A 20,493-nucleotide genomic window follows, 5' to 3' on the forward strand; every position below is an offset into this window, starting at 1 on the left:
TTTTACCAGCTGGAAGCTCTGGAGGCAGTCTTTGCCCAAACACACTACCCAGATGTCTTCACCAGAGAAGAGTTAGCCATGAAAATAAACCTCACAGAAGCCAGAGTGCAGGTAAACCTTCTTTTAAATTATTTAACTCTCTAATATTAAAACTGGCAAACTTTTTTTTTTTTTTGACATCATGACTGCAGAGTGCACATTTGGCCAAAGAAAGCAAATGAAGACTATCTGTCATTTTCATGATGCACTTTAATAACATCAACATAATGTGGAATATTAGATTAGGTTGATTAATCGGTCATTCATAATTAACTAGTGATAATGTTCTACACTAATTTGTCCGCGTCTCTAAGGTACTAAATTACATCAATGCACATCCATTTCCTTGCTTTGGAAAAAAAAAAAAAAAGCTGAGATGCTACTCGCAAAGCAGATCTGACCGCTCTGGGGTGAGGCCGGTCAATTGCAGAGAACCGCGATTTCAGATGGGAAGCAGGGCGGGATCTGCTTTCCAGAAATTGCATCATGCCCAACTTTTCCCCCCCGCACACGGACTCTTTGAGCAAAGTGGACCTGAAAAACACGTGCAATTTAAAAATCTTTAAACAGCAGCAGCAAAAGGGCCGAGAAGATATGGACCTGCCGGCAGGGCGGAGCAGCTGCCACTGAGTTGCGTTGCTTTTCTGAAAGCTGCTTTTAAGTGCCTAGCCCGGCAGCCATACCCAAGTGAGCACGGGGCGGGAGAGGCTTACAGTGCTGCCTCTCCAGGCCAGTTATTCTTTGAGCACAATTATATATTCATTTTATTTATGGGGTTTCCTCCATGCTGTTTCTGTTCTTTTTTATGTAGGAGCTTGGGGTTAAGACTATGCAAAGATCTAATTGTAGGAAATATAATAGTTTGCTTTCTGTTCCCCTGGGTCATGTTAGTATCTCTTAAAAACCAATGGCTGAAGAGAGATAATGGAATTCTGAGCAGTAAATTGGGGGTTGTAAACAAATTATTTCCCCTATAATCAGATTATGTGATCCTGATTATTAAATCTGAACATGAATCATTGGTCATATGCGGGCAAATTAAACTGATTATTATTTGGGAATGAAAATGTTCTTTGGCCCAGACCCCGTCTATAGTTCCTTTTTTTAATGCCGGCTTGCCAATAGCTGCCTAAAGACTGAACTGCAAATTGAGATAAATGGTACAATTATTGAGCATTCAGAAGTAGGAGATCATAACTTCTCCCTGAAAGGTGCAAGGGTAAGATAGGGGAGGTGACAATTAAAGCCAAGAATTGTTGTCCAGGCTGTTGTTGGCTATTATGCAGGCAGACAATGGCAGCCAAGCTAGCGCTCAGCCAGCTTCCGTATGGGGACAAGAGCCTCGGTGGCGGGAAGGGAGATGTGTTTACATTTATACCGCTTGCTCATTCAAATATGATTAATGTTCTATAAAGCAGGGTCTTAATCGAAGCTGATGTTGTCAAACAATAACTAAATAGGGAAATAAACGACTCTATCATGCTCTTTCCTCAGAAGCAGGCGAACTGTCAGTGCAAAGTCATTAAAATATGATAATGAAAAATAGCTCAATTAAATGTTGTTATAGCTGTGACCTTCATTCAATTAAGACACCAGAAAGTGTCTGCATTTTGCTTTGCATTTAACGGCCCTAAATTTAGAATATGGATAAAATCATTATTCAATGCTTGCTGATATGTGCAATTAAAAGACAACACAATTAAAAAAAGAAAGAAAGAAACCCAGCTAAAGGAGAAAGAAAATTAAGAGATACGGTGGGCTGGCAGAGGGCTCAGCCTCAAAGACCCAGGCTCTTTCCCTATCAGTGTGCCCTGGCCGGAGGAGGAGGGAGGTTGGCTCTAGGAACTGGAGAGAAGCCTGTTCAAACCTGACTTTTAGACAGAAATTGTCTTTGAGAAGAAAGAAGAGACAAGTCGAGGAGACGGGAGGTCTCTCTGGGTGATATGAAGATAGATCCATGGGCTTTTGTTGTCTTCTGTGAACATCTTGAGCTGCCAGGATTCTATTGGGGAAATGCAATTATTTTTTCTTTCCTCCCAAGACTTAGGGGTTACTCAACATCAGCTTCTAAGGAGGTACCAAGGTCAAGGTTAGATACAAACTTTGTCCCGACCTAATGTTAAATTGATGGGATAGTAAGCTCTCTTCACTAAGTGACCAGTTGCTGTAGGCCAGCTGTGCACTGTGCCCAGTATTTTGCATGTGTGTGTTTCTAACAATGCTTAGGGGTGGTAGCATTGCCTTCTTTCTCTGAAAGTGTGGATCCTGGTCCTGAGCCAAGCCGCTCGGCTTCTGCAGGTTAGTGAACCTCCCTGTCTGTGAACTAGGTTTAGCAGCACAGCTTATCTCTTAGAGATGCTGTGGACCCTGAGCCACACTTGTTAATCAAGATTCAGAATTCCTAAACCCCAGAGAAAAGGTCTTGCCTAGGTGCCCCAGGCGGCTGGTCAGGAATTTGTTTGTGTACACCAATCCTTCAGGGCAGAGCACAGGTGTGGGCTTGCTGGAAGGTGGAGTGTGTCTTTTTTGATGAGAAGCCCCGGGACAGCATTTTGCAAATTGCTTTCACCAAGATCCCTGCTGGGAAAACTTCACATCAAACTCAGTTCTCAGAGACAGCTCAGCTTTGCAAACTCCTACAGGACGATGCTTTTCCCTTCTTGTGGGCAAAGTACTAGATGCTTTCTGCTCTTTACTAGTCCTTGGAAAGTGCCTGTCAGAAGCAGCTTAGCTGATCCATCTATGGTCTGAAGGTCTGGGGCCCACGGAGAACAGAGGGCGTCGGCATGGGCCTCTTGGAGCCTGTGATCGGATCGAGTCATGGCAGGCTCCTCCTGTCTGACCCTCTGTCTCCCATGGGTGTGTTTCCTATGGGATTCAGGTTTGGTTCCAGAACAGAAGAGCCAAATGGAGAAAGACAGAGAGAGGGGCCTCTGACCAGGAGCCAGGGGCCAAGGAACCCATGGCAGAGGTGACACCACCGCCAGTGAGGAACATCAATTCTCCACCCCCAGGGGACCAGGCCCGGAGCAAGAAGGAGACCCTGGAGGCCCAGCAGAGGTAAGATTAGCTGACCCTAGGATTAGGAGTCTGGGGTAGCTCTGTAGACAGGCTGGACCTCAATGGAACATTCTGTTTTTGACAGCCTGGGACGCTCAGTGGGGCCTGCCGGGCCTTTCTTCCCCTCCTGCTTGCCAGGGACCCTCCTGAACACAGCCACGTATGCCCAGGCCCTGTCCCATGTGGCATCTCTGAAAGGTAAGATTGACTGGTGCAGAGGTGGGGTTGGTAGAGAGGGTGGAGACTGTCTGGCCTCCTTGATGTCTCTGCTGGGCAACCTTCTGTTCCTACCAGTCACAGCAGGATCACTGACACCACCCATTTCCACACTTGAAGTCCTGTTTGATTTCAAACAGCCAGAGAGTGCAGGTGGATGTTACTAAGTATCATCTTTCCCAACCCAGAGCTTTTCTTAGCGGCAACCCTTTCAGAGGCAGCCACTCCACAGCTTCCACAGTCACCCTCGTCATAGTTCAAGGTGCTCAAGGGGAAGCTCTGGGAGGTGGCTGTCCCTGCTTTCAACCTGTTCCTATGTGCATCTTGCTTATTTGTGCTCCTCAGGGATTCCTGGGCGTAGAGGTCTGAACTCGTAGGACTTTTGATGTCTTGTCAGTGGCTAGTATTATGGAAGGTAGGAAATCTACTGTAGGTGTTTGGTCAAGGCCAGAGCAAAGACCTTTGCAGGGCTGATCCTTGGGGATTTCTGAGGGCACTGTCCTCAGAGGTAAAGGCACATCTGGTGTCTTTGGATTCCAGACCACAAAACAAAACAAAACAAAACAAAACAAGACAGAACAAACACTACTAGAGATGTTTAGTCAGTCTGGCTGCTGTGCTGGTCTGAGCAAGGAGAATGTGAGTGGCAACAGGCAGTAAGGAGTCCTCCTAGGCTGTGTACCAGTTGCTCATTCTGTGCTATGGTCTTGTGGTCTCAGATATCATTGGCTCCCAAGGAGTTCCTCTATAGCAGATGTATTAAAGTAAACATACACACACACTCACATACACATGTGCACATGCACACACACACACACACACACACACACACACACACACACACACACACACTGAGGAACCTCCAGCCATATGCACAGGACACAATTACAACCCCAAGTTTCCCTAATTCAAAGCTCTGACTTCTAAAATGCTCCCGAATCACAAACTTTTGAAGTCAGAGGTGATGCAACACATAGAAAATTCCATACTCACGTCACGGGACAGGAAGCTGTCAAAAGGCAGAGGTGCTAGAATCATTGTGCAGACTTACCATCAGGCTTAGTGTGTCAATGCACATGAAGCTTTAACCAACTTTGTGATTAGTCTTCCAGCCCAACTCCAAGACACCTCAATATGTATATTCAAATATTTCCCATATCTAAAGAAAGAAAGAGAGAGAGAGAAAGGAAAGAGAAAAGTTATCCCATATCAGAAGCATCTGTGGTCTCAGTCATTTTAGACAAGGGATGTGCAACCTGCACAGAGATGGATGTTAGCCAGCTCAGAGTCCCAGAGGAGTCTGGCACTATCCAAGGGGCTGATCTTTACACAGGAGCAATTGTATCCATCAGTCTATATATAGTGCTGTCAGCCACAGTGAGCTCTGTCAGCTGCAGTGAGCTCTGTCAGCTGCAGGGAGCTCTGTCAGCTGCAGTGAGCTCTGTCAGCTGCAGGGAGCTCTGTCAGCTTCAGTGAGCTCTGTCAGCTGCAGTGAGCTCTGTCAGCCGCAGTGAGCTCTGTCAGCTGCAGTGAGCTCTGTCAGCTGCAGTGAGCTCTGTCAGCTGCAGTGAGCTCTGTCAGCTGCAGTGAGCTCTGTCAGCTTCAGTGAGCTCTGTCAGCTGCAGGGAGCTCTGTCAGCTGCAGTGAGCTCTGTCAGCTGCAGTGAGCTCTGTCAGCTGCAGGGAGCTCTGTCAGCTGCAGGGAGCTCTGTCAGCTGCAGGGAGCTCTGTCAGCTGCAGTGAAATCTATCAGCTGCAGCAAAATCTATCAGCTGCAGTGAGCATTGTCAGCCATAGTGAAATCTAACAGCTGCAGGGAGCTCTATCAGCTGCAGGGGGCACTGTCAGCTACACTGCTGGTCAATTCAGCAGTGAATAGCTACTTCTAATTAACATACGCTTCCCTCATTGCACTCCAGCTCTGTAAGTGGGAGTGATTTGCACATTTCTCCTTTCTTGTAATTTTGGGGTTTCTCTCTCTTTGGTAAATAGAGCTAAATCCTGCAGTGGAGCTTTGCCTGTAGTGGGGAGGGTGGAGTGGGTAAAAGCTAAATTTCAGGAAAGGAAGAGTAGAAGTGTCCAAAAGAAGTAGATGAGCAGAGGTTCAGAGCTGGAGTTTGTGTTATCCATGTCTTAGGGAGCATCCACATTGGTGATGTCCTAAGGTAAAGGGCAGGGCTGGGAGCAGGGCTGCTGCTGAGTCGGACCAGCTTCACATACTCGTTTATCCTCCTCCCTGCTTTCCCCTTCTCCTGTCTCCTTTCTGCCCCTTCATTAATTCCCTGCAGCTGGGCTGTGCACCTCAGAGATTGTCAAGTGCACGCTAGAAACTGAGTTCCTTTGATACTACATTGCTTTGGGGGATCTGGGATGGTCAGAACCCTGCAGAGTGGTAAGAATCACTGTGTGCTTACTAGATACAGGCCCATCTCTGTGCTTTGCAGGGGCCTGCCTGGCAGCCTCCTGTGTCCTTGGGTCCATACACTCTTCCGGGTTCGATACGATCCAGGGTTAGATACAAAGAGAGGGTGGTACAACAAGACCTGTTGGGACCCATAGCACGCTTGGATGCTTCTAGAGCAATGGTTTTCTACCTTCATATAATTCCTCATGTTGTGACTCCTGGCCATAAAATTATTTTTGTTGCCACTTCATAAGTATAATTTTGCTACTGTTATGAATCATAATGTAAATATGATCTGGAGATACAGCTTTGTCAAAAGGGATCATCACCCACAGGATGAGAACCAGTGTTCTAGAAAGGCAAACGTGAGAAAACTGAACTGTGTCCTCATTCTTTGCCTCCCTAGGTATGAGAGAACTCTTGTCAACTTTTCTGGAAGCATGGGGCCCTTTTGCTTTGCCATTTTCTGCTTCAAGACAGGCATGGGTAAAAGGCAGAATTCTCCATTACCAGAGACAAGAATGATGCCGAGGAACCCTCAGATTTGGGATGGGCAGAGGTGGAGATGGGGTGAGAAAGATTCGAAGGCTTTGCCCACAAAAAGCCAGTGGCCTATCAAGTCAGCTGGTGATGGCAAGTGGGAGAGAGGACAGTTTTGAATTTCTGAATTTCCTAGAAAAGTTGGAGATGTGTTTTTATTTGGAACATTCCTGTCTCACATGTTTGGACAATTATAAAGAAGCTCGGAGACCATGATGTGAGAACCAGAGATATTTGCTTCTTAAAGCTCTAGGAGCTTGAGAGTCAGGATGGCGGCAGCCTGGGCCTCCACTGAGGGCCCAGCTCTGGACTACCTACGTACACAGCAGAAAGAGCAAGTGAACAAGTTCTCAGGCCTCCTTCTGAAGGGCTCCATTCCCCTCAGGAGGGCTCTGCTTGTGTCCTTGTTCACCCCCACCCCCCGAGGCTTCCCTCCTGACACTGTCAGCTTGTGGGTGAAGATGTCAACATGAGTTTTGGGGAAGATGATCACTGAGCTCCCAGTAGTTCCCATGTTCCAAGTGTTGCCTTGTCAACACAGCACACCCATGAACGGTATTGGTGACTTGCCCTGCCCTTTTGGTGGTGCCCACTGGGATGAGAAAGATTTTTCTTCCCTTCCTCTCTGTCTGCTTTCTGAGTTCTCCTTGTATTCCTGTTCAACTCTCCTCTGCAGATACCTCCCTAGCAGAGAGCCCTCTTGGGGATCTCTTTTGGCCATTCTCTGTGGCCCCATGCCCTTTGGCCTCTCTGTGCATCTGCCTCTTTTCTCTCCTACAAGCTAAGCCACAGGGGAAAGGGAGAGGAATGAACAATAATTGAAAACCGCCTCTGCTTAGTCCCACTGAGTTCTTGTGGTAACAGTCAGTATTGTACAAGGAGGGGATTCAGACAGATCACTAGTGGGCTGGCTGGTGCCCTGGGTTGCGTTGGCTGGAATAATGTAAATTTGCAACTCCCTACTGTGATGGCTCTTTCTGGAAAGGACATAGTGTTCTGCACTACAAATCCCTGGGGGCTGCATCACACTCTGCTGTAAACCCAGGTAGGCTCTGCAGCTCCTGAGGTATGTTTGGGGTAACTCTGAACCAGGATATAGGATTGAGACGTCTCCTTCTTTGTAAGTTGGTTTCCAAACACTCTTGAGGTTAACACTCAGCTGTTTTGTGAGACATGTGTTAAATGCTTTGGAGATGGGTCAGAGTCCTGACTCTCAAAGACTGACCTCCTTTCTTCCCTGACTTGTCTCAGGCTGTAGAATGAAATGAATAGCTGTATCTGGACTTGGGGCAGGAGGCCACTTTCTAGGGCTTGGTTGCATTCCAGGAGCCTTGGTGTGTGACTCAGTTTCCACCCCTTTTCCTGCACCCCCAGATCCTGGGCAGATCTTGCTGGCTCCACTAATCTCTATTTCTTGGGACTGAAATCAGTGTCCAAGGGCCTGGGCCAGTTAAGGGAATTACATCTGGTAGCTGGGAAGACCATCGTATATACATGTGCTCAAAATACATGTGCCTGAAGAACCTGTCTGTGTTTCTACAAATTAAAAACTGAGGCTCAGGGTAGGGAAGTCATTTGTTCACATCTGGCAGTGTTGGGGTAGATGTTGGGCTCACAGAGGTGGATGGGGGCTATTGTTAGGGCAAAGCCTACTAAGCACCCCTCCATTGTGAGTAGGAAGCCAGACTGGTCCCCAGCAGCTTAGTGTCTGTAGTCCTGAGTTTTTCCTTTGATCCTGTGCAAAATTCCATGGGACGATCCCCACCTGCTTTTTGAATGTTAAGGTAATTGAGAGGAGGCATGATCCAGAAAGTGTGCAGGAGAGGGACTCTTGACCTTCCTCTGGCCTATGAACAGTCTAAGCAGTCGGTAGCAGGTAGCTCTAGATGGCAGCTTCCTTAGGAAATCAGAGGGACCAATTTTCCCTCCTTGGAATTTCATAATGAGAGAAGGGCGTGGAATTTGGCTGGAGAAGCCAACGTTGGCTACTCTGAAAAATCCCGACATCCCATCATTTCTGTGCATGTGCTGAAGGCTGGACTCATGAGTCTGTCTCGGGCCCAGAAGGTGAGGGCAGAAGCCTCTTACTCTGTCCTCTGGTGCTGTTGCTCTGTAGCCAGTCAGGTTTATGGGCTACAGGGCTTACAGAGGAAGCGCTGTGGGGCGCGTGGGGGATGGTGAAGTGCGCACCAGGAGGGTGCATCTGAGCTGGTCAGCAGGGGGACTCTGGCGGTGGGAAACAGAGGACTTCTGGGAAGTGGGCAATGGCAGACTTTGATGGGAAGAGGTTGGGGAGCCTCGAGTGTAGCAGCTATGAGGAATGCGCAGAGGGTAGGTATGAGAAGTCGTTCCAGGCTTACTGGGAAGCCTCCATGAGAGTGAAGTGGCTGGCTCCCCTGGCTGGGAAACTGCTCATTGGGGACAGAGTGAAATAACATTTCTCCTTAATCAGTGTGCACAGGCTAGTGCGGATTCCAAGCAAGGGCTCTGGAATGGCTTTGCTGGTATGGCCTGAGTTTTCCCTTTTTCTAGCCTTTTAAGTTTTAAAATTTAAAAAAGTTAGTGTGTGTGTGTGTGTGTGTGTGTGTGTGTGTGTGTGTGTTAGCAGAGTAAGGGGAGTGTGTGTGTTCATGGGATGGAATGAGGAGGCCATGTGTGAGGACAGCTCATGGAGGTGCTCACTGAACTGCATGCCACTAGTACTCGGAGTCCTTTGTTTTCACTCGGTGACAATGCTCGTCTCTCATGGACCCACAGGAGAGTCTGTTCCCTGAGACTTCTCTCTCCCGGAGCTTTGTTGCCCTTGCGATGTTCCATCCACTGACCCCTTTCTTCATATCTACCGTGATGCCAAAAGGCCTTCACAAGGCTTGTAAGATGTCATGGAGCTTTCTAGGTCATGTGCTTTGCTTGTGGAATGCTGAGAGAGAACTCACACTGGGTAGGTAGATAGGTTGGCCTGGCTTACACATAGCATGGCTGATTGTTTCATGCAAATGGTCAACTTGGAAAGTCACAGGACCCTGCTTGGACAGGGAAGGCGTACAGAACAGTAAACAGGTGTCCAGAGGACAGCACTGAGACTTTTTTTGTGTGTTTGTGTGTTGTCTTAGTGGACAGCCTCGTGTTCACGTTTCGTTAATATAGAAGACATTAACAGCCGTGGAAGCGCTTGGGTTTGTTCTGGAGGCAGTGCCGGCAGTGGGTGCTCAGGAACTGCTGGGGGCAGGAGAGCCTCTGGCAGCAGAGGAAGATGATCTCCGGAGGGCTGAGTTGCTTAGCTCCCTGCCTCTAACTTCAAGTCACAGAACCGAAAGTGTCAGGGGAGCGCTTCCACAGCTCATAGCCTGCTCTGCGCATGCTCTGAGAGCCACAGTAAGCTACCTCTGGGCTGGGCAGTGGCATCCGCAGACTTTCCCAAAGGGCACCCTTCCTTTCCGGGGCAGGGCTCATGGTGGAGGTTCTCTGTGCAGGCTGCAGGCAGGCTTGAGGTAGCAGCAGAGTAGCACAGTGAGGTCTGACCCCTTTTTTCCTCTTGTCAGCTATTCCTGGGCAGATGACCTGGGCCTAGTAGACACCCTGGCCAAGAAGGAGCAGGGATGGGTAGGACTGTAGCCATTGCGATCCTGGCTACACTTGGCTGGCTGAAGCCTCAGGTGTGAAGTCTGAAGAGGATGCAGCAGCATTACCCTCAAGCACACTGGCTCTCAGCAGTCTCAGGCCTGCACGAGGCATGCTTGAGGACAAAGGGGATGTAGCACTGGGAGAGGGTCCTGCCAACGTCCCTTCTGAAACCTCAGGGAGCCACCAAGTGCCCTCTTACCTCTGGCTTCTAGGCCAAGCCACAACGCCCAGTTTCTGATATGAACAAGTCTGGGTTAGCCAGTCAGAATTTGCCCGCCCAGGGGGCTAACCAGAGCCAGAGGGGGACTGTTTCCTCTCCAGAGCTCCCTAAAAAACGTTCTCCAGTCCTTCTTTAACGACGGTCTTCTTTTTTTTAAGATGACAGTTCTTAGAAATATATTTTGAGTCAGCAGTGGCAGGCCCGGCCTACAGTCCTAGCACCTGAGACATAGGGAGGGGACTCCCAAGCTTGATGACAGTGTGTGTTCTATTGTAAGACTGGCTACCATAGAAACAAACAAATAAAGACACATCTAAAGACCATTCATTAGGAATACTCATAAGGCATGCACCCGGGGCTCCAGGAGGGAAATGAGCACAATGCTACCACCTCAGTTGTTTCCCAGGAACCCTGACTCCACGGTTCCCATTCTGGTCATGTCACCTTGCTTTACCCTAAATGCAGTCAACCTTGACTTTTAGGATGAGGGGATGAGGTAGCTTTCCCACCGAACTAGACATTCTGGAACACTGTAGTCTTGACCATTTGAACTTTCTGTACACACACACACACACACACACACACACACACACACACATACACACACACACCCCGCATCCCATACACCACAACACATGTGCATGCCATGATGTTTCAGCCAAAGCCCACACGTGCCTTATAATATTCTAACTGCCTATCAGTGTTGCAGTAACAGCTTATCTCAGTGCACTCTGACGATCCTTCACACATGGCAAAACTGTCTATGTGTTTCTCGGAGGACACTCCCATCTTCAAGTGGCACATGACTGAAGATAAAGGCAATCATACTGTGCATTTCGGGGAGTCTAGTTTCTCAGACTCAGCCTCATGCTGGTAAGATTTAGATATGTAATTAGGTTTAGCTATGGATTCTCTGCGATGGCTCATATAATTGAGAAGGTTATCTCTAAGTATAGTTTGTCTCTTTTTTACACAGTTGTACACTCTTTTCTCATCTGGCTTTGATGGTTAGACTTTCTGGTACAGTAATTTTTTTATTATTTTATCATTAGCTTGGTCCTGTTATATTGACTCCATCAGCCCTGAGCTCCTGGGCTCATGTTATCCTCCTGCCCCTGCTTCCTGACCAGTCTGGAGTAGAAAATGATGCTATCAGGCAGTCCTGTGCTAATCTGACTTTCAAGCCTAGTTTTGTTGAGATACAGTTAATGTATCACGCCACTCATTGTGCTGCCCAGCCTGCACTGTAACCATCTTCCCCAGCTCCACTGACAGTCATTTTCTGGTTTCCTCAGCCCCGAGACTCCCTGTTTCTTTAGATGAGATGTAGGCATTTTGAGACTGCTGTTGTAGACTTTTAAAGTGAACAGACTTATACAATATTACATCTCTTTTTTTTTGAGACAGGGTCTCACAGTGCAGCCCAGACTGACCTGGAACTCACTTACGCCCCAAGCTGGTCTCCCCAGCACTGGGATTACAGGTGTTCGCTACCACATCTGCCTCCACCATCTTCGATTCCTGCTGATGGCCTTGTCCTATTCTTGCTCTCCTGGAAAAGTTCTTGAGGCCTCACAATCCTGGTTATGATCTTCATTACTTACCTATTTGTGATGCTTAAGGCTTGATTCCAGTGTCTCACACATTAACCACAACCAACCACAAAGCTGTAGTCTCAGCCTTTCATGTTTCAAGAAAAGAGGTTCACATATGTTCTGGCTCAGGTTGGCCTCAGACTCAAAATCCACCTGCTTCAGCTTCGACAATGCTGAAGTCAGGAGTGTGCCATCATGCCTGGCTCATCTTTCTCTTTCAAGTTGCCCCTTATCAAAGGGGCTACTCCCTTGTTGTCCTAGCTTGTAAGTTAAAATCAGCATTGTGAGTGGACACAGAACATCATCAGATGTTTCTTTGCAGCTGCTCCCATGGTCTCTATTTTCTTTTATGTTAATAAGATGAATTATGTTGATTGGATTTTAAAATGTTAAACCAACTGCACATTCCTGAAGGAAACCCAAATTAGATGTGACATGTTTTCCTTTTTATAGATTGCCAGATTTGATTTGCTAATATTTTCTTTAGGCCGTTTGCATTTATTATCATGAAGAGATTGATCTGTGACTTTGTTTATTTACAATTAGCTTACAAAGTAGCAGGTTTCCCTGTAGACCAGTGGTTCTCAGCCTTCCCACTGCTGTGATCAACCCTTGAATACAGTTCCTCATGTGATGACCCCCCCAACCATAAAATTACATTTATTGCTGATTCATAGTTGTAATGTTGTTATGGTTATGAATCATAATGTAAATATATGATATGAAGGATATCTGATGTGTTACTCCTGTAAAAAGGTTGTTTAACTTCCAAAGGGGTCTTGACCCACAGGTTGAGAACCCCTGCTTTAGCATTTTCCCAGGTTCTTTCGATTGACTCTCCCATATCGTGGCCTACTTTGCAGCTTTCTTTAGAGACATCGGATGACTTCCACAGTGGCCTTACCAGTTTTCACTCTCACCAGTTGTGAACATGTGTTCCTATTTGCCCATGTCACCAGCATTTGTTGATTTTACTTTCACAGAACCTCTAATCCAGGTTTTGGTTTAGCTTTACTTAGCTGTGATTACCCCAAATCTTAGCACACTTGTCCTTTGGTTTCTGGTGCTGATTGGTTCCAGTATCCTCTATGGATAAAATCCAGAATGGATTTTATTTAGTATCTATAGACACCAAAGTGTATAAATATTAAAGGCTGTAGTGTCTGCATATAATCTGCATCCCTTTCCTGTCCATTTTAAATCACCATTAGGTTACTTATCATCCTTGATGCAATTTAAATGTCTAGCAAGTTGTTGTTTGGGGAGTGATTTCAAGAAGCATTTCTGTATACGTTGAACAGAAAATATGTTCCTTCTGAGGTTTGCTGAATGTAGGAATGAATACAGTGGGCCAATTATATAAGAAACCAGCAGCTCTTCTATTCTCTCATAGTTCTAAGGACTGGCTGGGCTCTGCTGGGCAGTTCTGCTACTTTTGCTTGGGATCTCCCAGGAGATTGTAAGCCAGATGTCAGCTGAGCCTGATATATATATATATATATATATATATATATATATATATATATATATGAATGATGGTCTCAGTTATATAGAGACAGGGTTTTGGACAGGCAGCCTATGAAGCAGGGACACCTCTTCTTTCTCTCTGTGACTTCTCTGATTCTAGACTGGGCTTGAGTTGGTGTTAAGATTCTAAGAGTGTAAAATCAGGAGATAGGCAAGCCTTCCAGATCATGGAAGCCAGGATGGGCTCCATTTTTGCTACATTGTGGTGATTAGAGCCAATCCCAGGGCCAGCCCAGACCTAAATGAGGGGATTTCCCAGGGACTGTGTTCTGGAAGATATGTTTCTTTGAAAGCTTTCTTTGGGACCAACAACCACAGTTGTAAGGAATGTATTGATTTTGTGATCTGAACTGGGATGCTTGTTTTTAAATTCAGCTCACTTCCCAGTTCTTGCTATCCACACTTTGAGGGTGTTGGCCATAGCTGACTAACCTCTAGACCCTTCCAAGACACTCACTTCTGCCATAGCACATGAGATTTGTAGAGTGGAAGATAACGAAGCTTGGGTGAAGAAGGGGAGAAGGCCATGACACTCGGGGGTGGAGGAAGGGCTCTTTAGGAATGGTTAGGGATATTGACCCCAGTCCTCACTGTTGCTGTCTGTGTTCCTTGGAAATCTTGAGCTTTCTTGTTCATCCAGTATCAGCATAGCATTACAGACTACTCTAGGGCTAAGCATCCAGCAGTGGCTTAGCCATGTCCCTATGATAAGGGCCTAGAGGGCTGGGGGCTAGGATAAGGGTGGAGAGGGAGTCCAGTTAGCTCTGAATCCTTGAGTCAGGTGATGGGCATGCAGAGAGGCACGCACTCATTTTTCAGAGGAGGGAGGGAGGTTTGAAGGAGGTGTAGGAGGTTCCCAGGGGTGAGGGCTTCTTGGGCAAGAAGAAGGCATGCACAAGACATGTGGAATAAAACAGCACAGTCTCCTTCTTGTTCCCCGGTCATCGGTGAAAGGAGGGTCATCGTGGCCACACATAGTGGTGCTAATGGTAGGTAGGTATGTCTCTAAGCCTGGCACAGCAATTCCAGTAAGTAGTAGGAATTGCTTTTAGGGTCAAAATGACAAGGAGCAGAAGTTGAGTTGAGTGTGATAAGGGATTGGTGCTTAGATGTCTGGGGCAGGGGACTTTATACCCCACAGGCATTTGCTCACCCAGAAAGTGGCCTCTGGGTACAGTGATAGAGGTCCATGGTACATGGGCAGTGCACCATGCCCCAGGAAACCAGTACGGTCCTCCAGGATTCCAAAACACAGATGTTTAGGGGAGCAGGGCATCTGAGGAACAGAACATGGCCATTCTTCAGGCGGAAAGTAATTGGGTCAGCCCCCGATTCCTCTCCAGGCTGTTGTTCATGATTCAGTATCAGTGCAAGCTTCATGGGATTGTGACCAGATATCTGAGATATTAAACTTAAAAGGAAGAGAAGTTTATTTAAGCTCATGGATTCTGAAGTTTCAGTCCTTTTGTTCTATTGCCTTTTTGTTCTGAGCCTTTGGCTGCATAAAACCTTCCAGCTGGAGCATGTATTAGCAGAGGACTGTTATGTCATGGCAGCTGAGAAGCAAAGGGAAGGAAGGACAGGGATCAGGGTCCAATGTCCCCTTCAATTCCTCCAATGGCCTAAAGGCTCCACCACCTCAACAGCACCACAGGCTGGGGACTACCCTCCAATAATTCATGGGCCTTTGAGGTGAAGTTCAAACTCCAAATTCTAGAGGGGTGGAGAACCTGGCACTCATGATTTGTAAAGAATATCCTACCTCTCTCTCTGTAGCAGTGCGAGAAACTGAGGCCAGCAGAGGCAATACTACTGCTCAAGGTCATAGGGTACATCTGACAGTTGCAAGCCAAGTTAGTGACCCAAGTAAGTGTCCCTCTCTGAGACCCCATGCCAGGCTCCCAGATTGATTATGTTTCTTTGACAGGCACCTGCTGTCATCTTCTAGCTTAAAGCCTACAGTTCATTTTCTGGAAGTCATTTCCTATGGGTGCTGATGGGTTTGCCCTTCCTACTAATCAATGGGGCCCTGGAGTGCAGGGAGCTGAGAGGAAGTGTTCAGCTGGTGCCAGAGGCTGAGAGAGGCAGCCAGAAAAACAGCCTATACATGCCTCTGCATTAGCTTTGGCTGTGCTGAGGGTTCTCAGATCTGGGCGCTGCTCACATATATTTTTTAAAGCTCTAGAAAAGCATTCAGGCAGAAACAGGACACCCCCACTATCCCTGAGACTGCATCAAAGACCTGGTAGCAATTGTGAGCAGAATTGGTCCCAGTCTATGAGTGTTTTCTGAGTGGATGTCGAGACATTGGGTTCATATGTATTAGAGAGTGTCAACAGAGGGTATGTGATTCGGGGTTAAGAGTGCTAAAGGATCTTGCTAAAATAGCTTGATGCTTTTGGTATTAATCACAGCGTGTAACTGCCCTGACCATAGGGTTTCCTCCTATGAGGAGGCTTGAAATAGATATCTTGAGACACTGGCATATGCCAAATCTCCAGGAAAGACAGAGTCCTTCTCTTTCCCCATCCCCAAAGATATTTACTGAGTGTTTGCATTGCATGTAAATGACACTGCTTGGTTCTGGGATCAGGAGTTGGAGAAGGGTGCTTATACCAAGCTTGGAGGCATGTGCACACATAAGCAAATATCTCATAGTACTGCACAGAGTAGGAACAGAAACAAGTACTCAGGGTCTGTGATAGAAGACAGTGTCTGGATATGAATTTGGCTTTGTGGTGTATCTGGTAATGACGAGCACACCTAGCCACAGTTGTTAAAACCAGGATGAAAGTATCATGGGCATCCACCCAGACTCTCGCATAGATTCTCTCTAAGAATGTAAGGAATAGGCAAGGGCGCTCAGAGATATGGTTCTTCATTGTTTCATCTGATTAAGAAGCAGAAGGACTATGGTATTGATAAGAAATGTCTCATGACTCTGTGAATCTCTGTTTTTGTCCAGTTTCTACACTTGGCGGGAATGTTCAACAAGGAAACAGTGTACCAGAATGCTACCTGCCACCCACATCAGATCACATGGCCCTTTAGGAGGAAACTGTGCTATTGGCAGAGTCGAGACAGAGCTAACTTAATTTTTCCTGTCAGTCTCTGCAGTAGATCAATTAAGCTGCCAAGGAGATCAAATATTTCAGACTGTATTTATTACATTAAGTATTTATGTTCAGGCCAAGCCTTTAAAGCATGATGTCATATAGGGATAGAGGCCGATTAGATCAGTTCAGCAGAATTTGCTGTAACTTAATGGAAATCTAATTGTATGTTTTAATTTAGTGTCCAGGAGTTAGCATGTTTCCCAAACAAAACAATCTTCAGACTGCATTTAAGGACCACATAGTTCTCAAATGATGGAAGAAGTTAGTGGGCTGGAGGTAGGTAGGTTTTGGGGTATGTTGCAGGCTTGGGTCTCATGTGATGAGATGTCAGCTCTCACTGAGTGGGAGATAGAGTGTTCCTTGGTGAATCTCATGGTGCATCCTCAGTTCCATGTCTGTACTAATAGTCCAGTGCAGCTGAAAACCATTAGCCATTCAGAGTCTTTGCTGGGCTGAGGATACAGTCTTTGTAGCTTCAGGGGATTTGAGCAACATCTGTCCCATCGTCTGCATGGGAGCAGACAGGAAAGCATAGGATACAAGAACTACCAGACATGCTATTGGTGAGAGCAATGCCCAGTTAGCTTAGGAAATGTAGGAAATGTAATACAATGCAAATAAAAGATGATTCATAACCAGCAACCAGAACTAGCCACTCTTGTGTTGGTATTGTGCAACCTTTTTTCCCCTCTGTAACTTATTTATAAATTTAAATTTATTATTAAAATTAAAAATGGTATCTTTCTAAAAAAATTTCAACATTATAAATTTATATATATCTATGATATAAAACCAACATGCTATATATATATGTGCAAATACCCTATATGCCTGCTATTGGCTTTCTGTAACTGAGGGTTCTACATCTAAAGATTCTACCAACCTCAGAGAAAGAAATAGAAAATTGTGTCTATATTAGCATGTATAGACATTTTTCTGTTTACTATACAGTAAAGAATACAGCATAATTATCCTCATAACACTGATATTTTCTTAGGTATTTATTACAGGCTGTTTAGCAATGATTTAAAGTTTAGGGGAGGAGTAAGAAAAATGACAAACATTATGCCATTTTACTTAAAGGACTTGAGCATCCATGGGTTTTGGTATCTGCAGAAGCCCTGGTACCAATTCCCCACAGATACTGTGGACAGCTGTGTATGTTCCTTATGTTTCCTTTCTTTCTCTCTCCCTCTCTTTCTTTCTTTCTTTCTTTCTTTCTTTCTTTCTTTCTTTCTTTCTTTCTTTCTTTCTTTCTCTCTTTCTTCCTATCTATCTATCTATCTATCTATCTATCTATCTATCTATCTATTATCTATAATCTAGCTATCATCTGTTTATCAATCTTTGTCCTTCCCGCCTTCTAGGCTCCTACAGAGCACTGTGAAATCTTCCCTTCTGACCTTCAAACACTCTGCTTCTCTGGACCATTAGTATGAGGATTAGGGTCTCAATATACAAATTTTGGGGGCTCACACATATGTTGAAGTTGCATCACACTGACTTCCTGTCCCCAAACTTACTTTTAGCGTAATATTTATTAGTTCATGTCTTTTTCATGGCACTGACTTCTCTCCTACAGTGCAATTTTAACATAGCAGCAATAAAATCTGTACCTGACATTGACTAACAGGCCCATTGCCATGTGCCACACCAGAACACCTACTTTTGTAGAGAATTTAATTTTTGGCCCAACCATGATCATAGGTTTTGATAAATTAAAGCAAAGCAAGTTGGAAAGAAGAAATAAAAAGATGAAGGCTGCCCCTCTCCAGCTTATATACCTCTGCCTCCTCAGGGCTAGAAATCAGGAGCCTCAGGTCTAGGGCTTTGAATGTTTGTTTTATCTTACCTCTTAAAAATTCTCCCAACAGAATAGACTCTGTCTCTGGGTCAGGTGGGAAGTTTGCTGGTCTGTGAAACAGTGCAGGAATTGTCCCCATGGCATTGTCCCCACGGCAGGGTAGGGAGCACACAGATGGAAGTGTTGCTGCAAGGAGCGTATTGATGCCCATCACCTGTTCTCTGGGCCATCCTCTGGGACACTCAGAACAAATCAGGCTGATTAGAAGAGGAAATTAGAGACGCCCTGAGCTGGGACTTTGAATTGCTCTCTGATTTCTGCAGGATTGTGGATGTTACAAGTGTTTGAGGACTTAGAACTGGTGGGTTTCTAGACTAGATCTCAGCTGTAACTTAGGGAGTTGAAGTGAATTCAGAAGCTTGGGATGATGGAAGGTCTTGGCATCATGATGGCTTCAGGGCTTAAATTTGGACCTTACATGGTTGGTTGGAAGGCACACCGCCTACTCATCTTCATTCTCAGTTCTGTGTGGTACTCATAGAGCCATCTGAGGGGTCAGACTCTGTCTTATAGAGTAGGCTGGGTGCTGAGTGGTTTTGCTCAGCTGTGGACTAATGTTAGTGTTCTGGGCATGTGCAGGTGGTCAGGCTGAGCTTGGATGTGGGGTGGGTTGGCTTTATTAGGTTAAATTTCCAATTTGTAATATTTTCATGTGGTATTGGGCTCGTCCAGAGTGTGATCTATCACAGACAGAAAAAAAAAGTTTATGGTCTTGCCTGGATTATTGTGCCAGGGTCACACTTCAAAAATTACCTTCTTTCAATTCGCTGGACCAAGAGACAACCTTTCGTCCTGATGACTCGATTTTGTTATCTACATTTTCCAAATATCTTCATCACTTCCCTGAAGCACTAGAGAAGAGTGCTGAGCCTCTCCTCTGGCTAACTTGATGTCACTGTCACTAATAGTCACAAATGTATGATTTCAGAGACACATACAACCTCATTTTGTGTGGCTTGCCAGTCTCTGTTGTGATAGCTTAAAGTCATCTTTTTCTAAACATTTTTCAAAATTTTATTTATGTGTTTCTATGTATGATTGCATACATACACACACTCACATTATATAACTTCTGTCCATATTAATGTGTGCGTTCACTTGTTCAAGTGTGAGTGGAATCCAACAGTTATCTTCCTCAATCACTTTGCCTTGTTTTTTTGAGACAGGATCTCAAAACGAATGTGGAGCTCACCATTTCATCCAGCAAGTGAACGCCCAGAATGTGCCTGTCTTTGTCTCCCAACACTGAAGTTATAGGCAATTACCATCGAAGCAAGCTTTTTTGTTGGTTCTGTGGATCTGAACTTAGGTCCCTATTCCTACTCAGCAAGCGTGACCCACTAGCTCTCTCTCTAGCCCTCAGATAACCTTTTGTACAGCTTTTTCTAGTATTGAATGGCCTTGGTTATTATGTGTTTTGAGCTTTTTAAAAAGCTGTTTATGTAATTTTGTTTTCTCTATATTATCTACCAACATGTTTGCTGGTAGGTAATATAGAGAACAGCCACATTTTTTTACACTGTACTTTTTAAAGTCAGAAATGCATGTACAAGAACCCGAGGCACTTGGCAAGGGTTTTGCAAGGATGGTTCCTGGGCCCTGTATGGGACTCGGGCCTGAATTTTCCTCACTATAGTTTTTTGTTAATCAACCACTCTGGAAACAGGGAGGATGGAGCCCACTATTGTTATCTCAAATTCTCAGAAGTGTTTTGGCCCCGGGGGCTGTTTGGGATGCTGGCCTGTGGAGACATCTGGTGTCCTATCCATACTGCCAAATTACTGAGAATTCAAGAGTTTAAAACTTTATAGGGATTCTATATAATGGGAGGCATTGTTTTCTTTATTTAAAAATGGCTGTGAGATTTCAGGGAGATGTTGGCTGCTGGCAATATAAATGGATATATGTGTGTAGCCCACAATTTGGAGTGTCAGCCCCCTTCCCTAGAGGGGCCTCTAGGACTCTGCTGATGGAAGCTGTAAGGCATGGTGTAGCCACCACAAAGAGGAAGACAATTTTTACCCTGCTCCTTCTTCTGTGGTCTGCCTTATTAAGGCAGCTTATGGCATTATGGTGTCACAACAAATTCCCCATAAAGTCACATTTGACAACCTGCTTATTGACAAACCAGATCTTACTTTGGACAATTGGATCATTGGGCACAGATCATAGATTCTACATGTCTCCCTGTTAAATACCATCCTGTTACCATTGTTTCCTGCTTGCTGTTGAGGCTACCATAGAAGTCTCTCTCCTGTGTGTCTCATCTGCCTTTCCATCCTGGCTGGT

General features: G+C 45.6%; 1 protein-coding gene across 10 annotated transcripts in view; it reads left to right on the forward strand.

Annotated features, from left to right (window-relative positions):
* Positions 1–20,493, forward strand: part of Drgx (dorsal root ganglia homeobox) — a 35,276-nt gene that overhangs the window by 9,050 nt on the left and 5,733 nt on the right. For all 10 annotated transcript variants that reach the window (XM_031362546.1, XM_031362541.1, XM_031362543.1 and 7 more), the window contains exons 4-6: positions 10–111; positions 2,921–3,099; positions 3,185–3,297. In XM_031362546.1, the coding sequence (XP_031218406.1) occupies positions 10–111; positions 2,921–3,099; positions 3,185–3,297 (394 nt within the window). The remainder of the gene's footprint in view (positions 1–9; positions 112–2,920; positions 3,100–3,184; positions 3,298–20,493) is intronic.

The sequence above is a fragment of the Mastomys coucha genome, unplaced genomic scaffold (genome assembly GCF_008632895.1).
Source record: "Mastomys coucha isolate ucsf_1 unplaced genomic scaffold, UCSF_Mcou_1 pScaffold9, whole genome shotgun sequence".
NCBI classification, from domain to species: domain Eukaryota; kingdom Metazoa; phylum Chordata; class Mammalia; order Rodentia; family Muridae; genus Mastomys; species Mastomys coucha.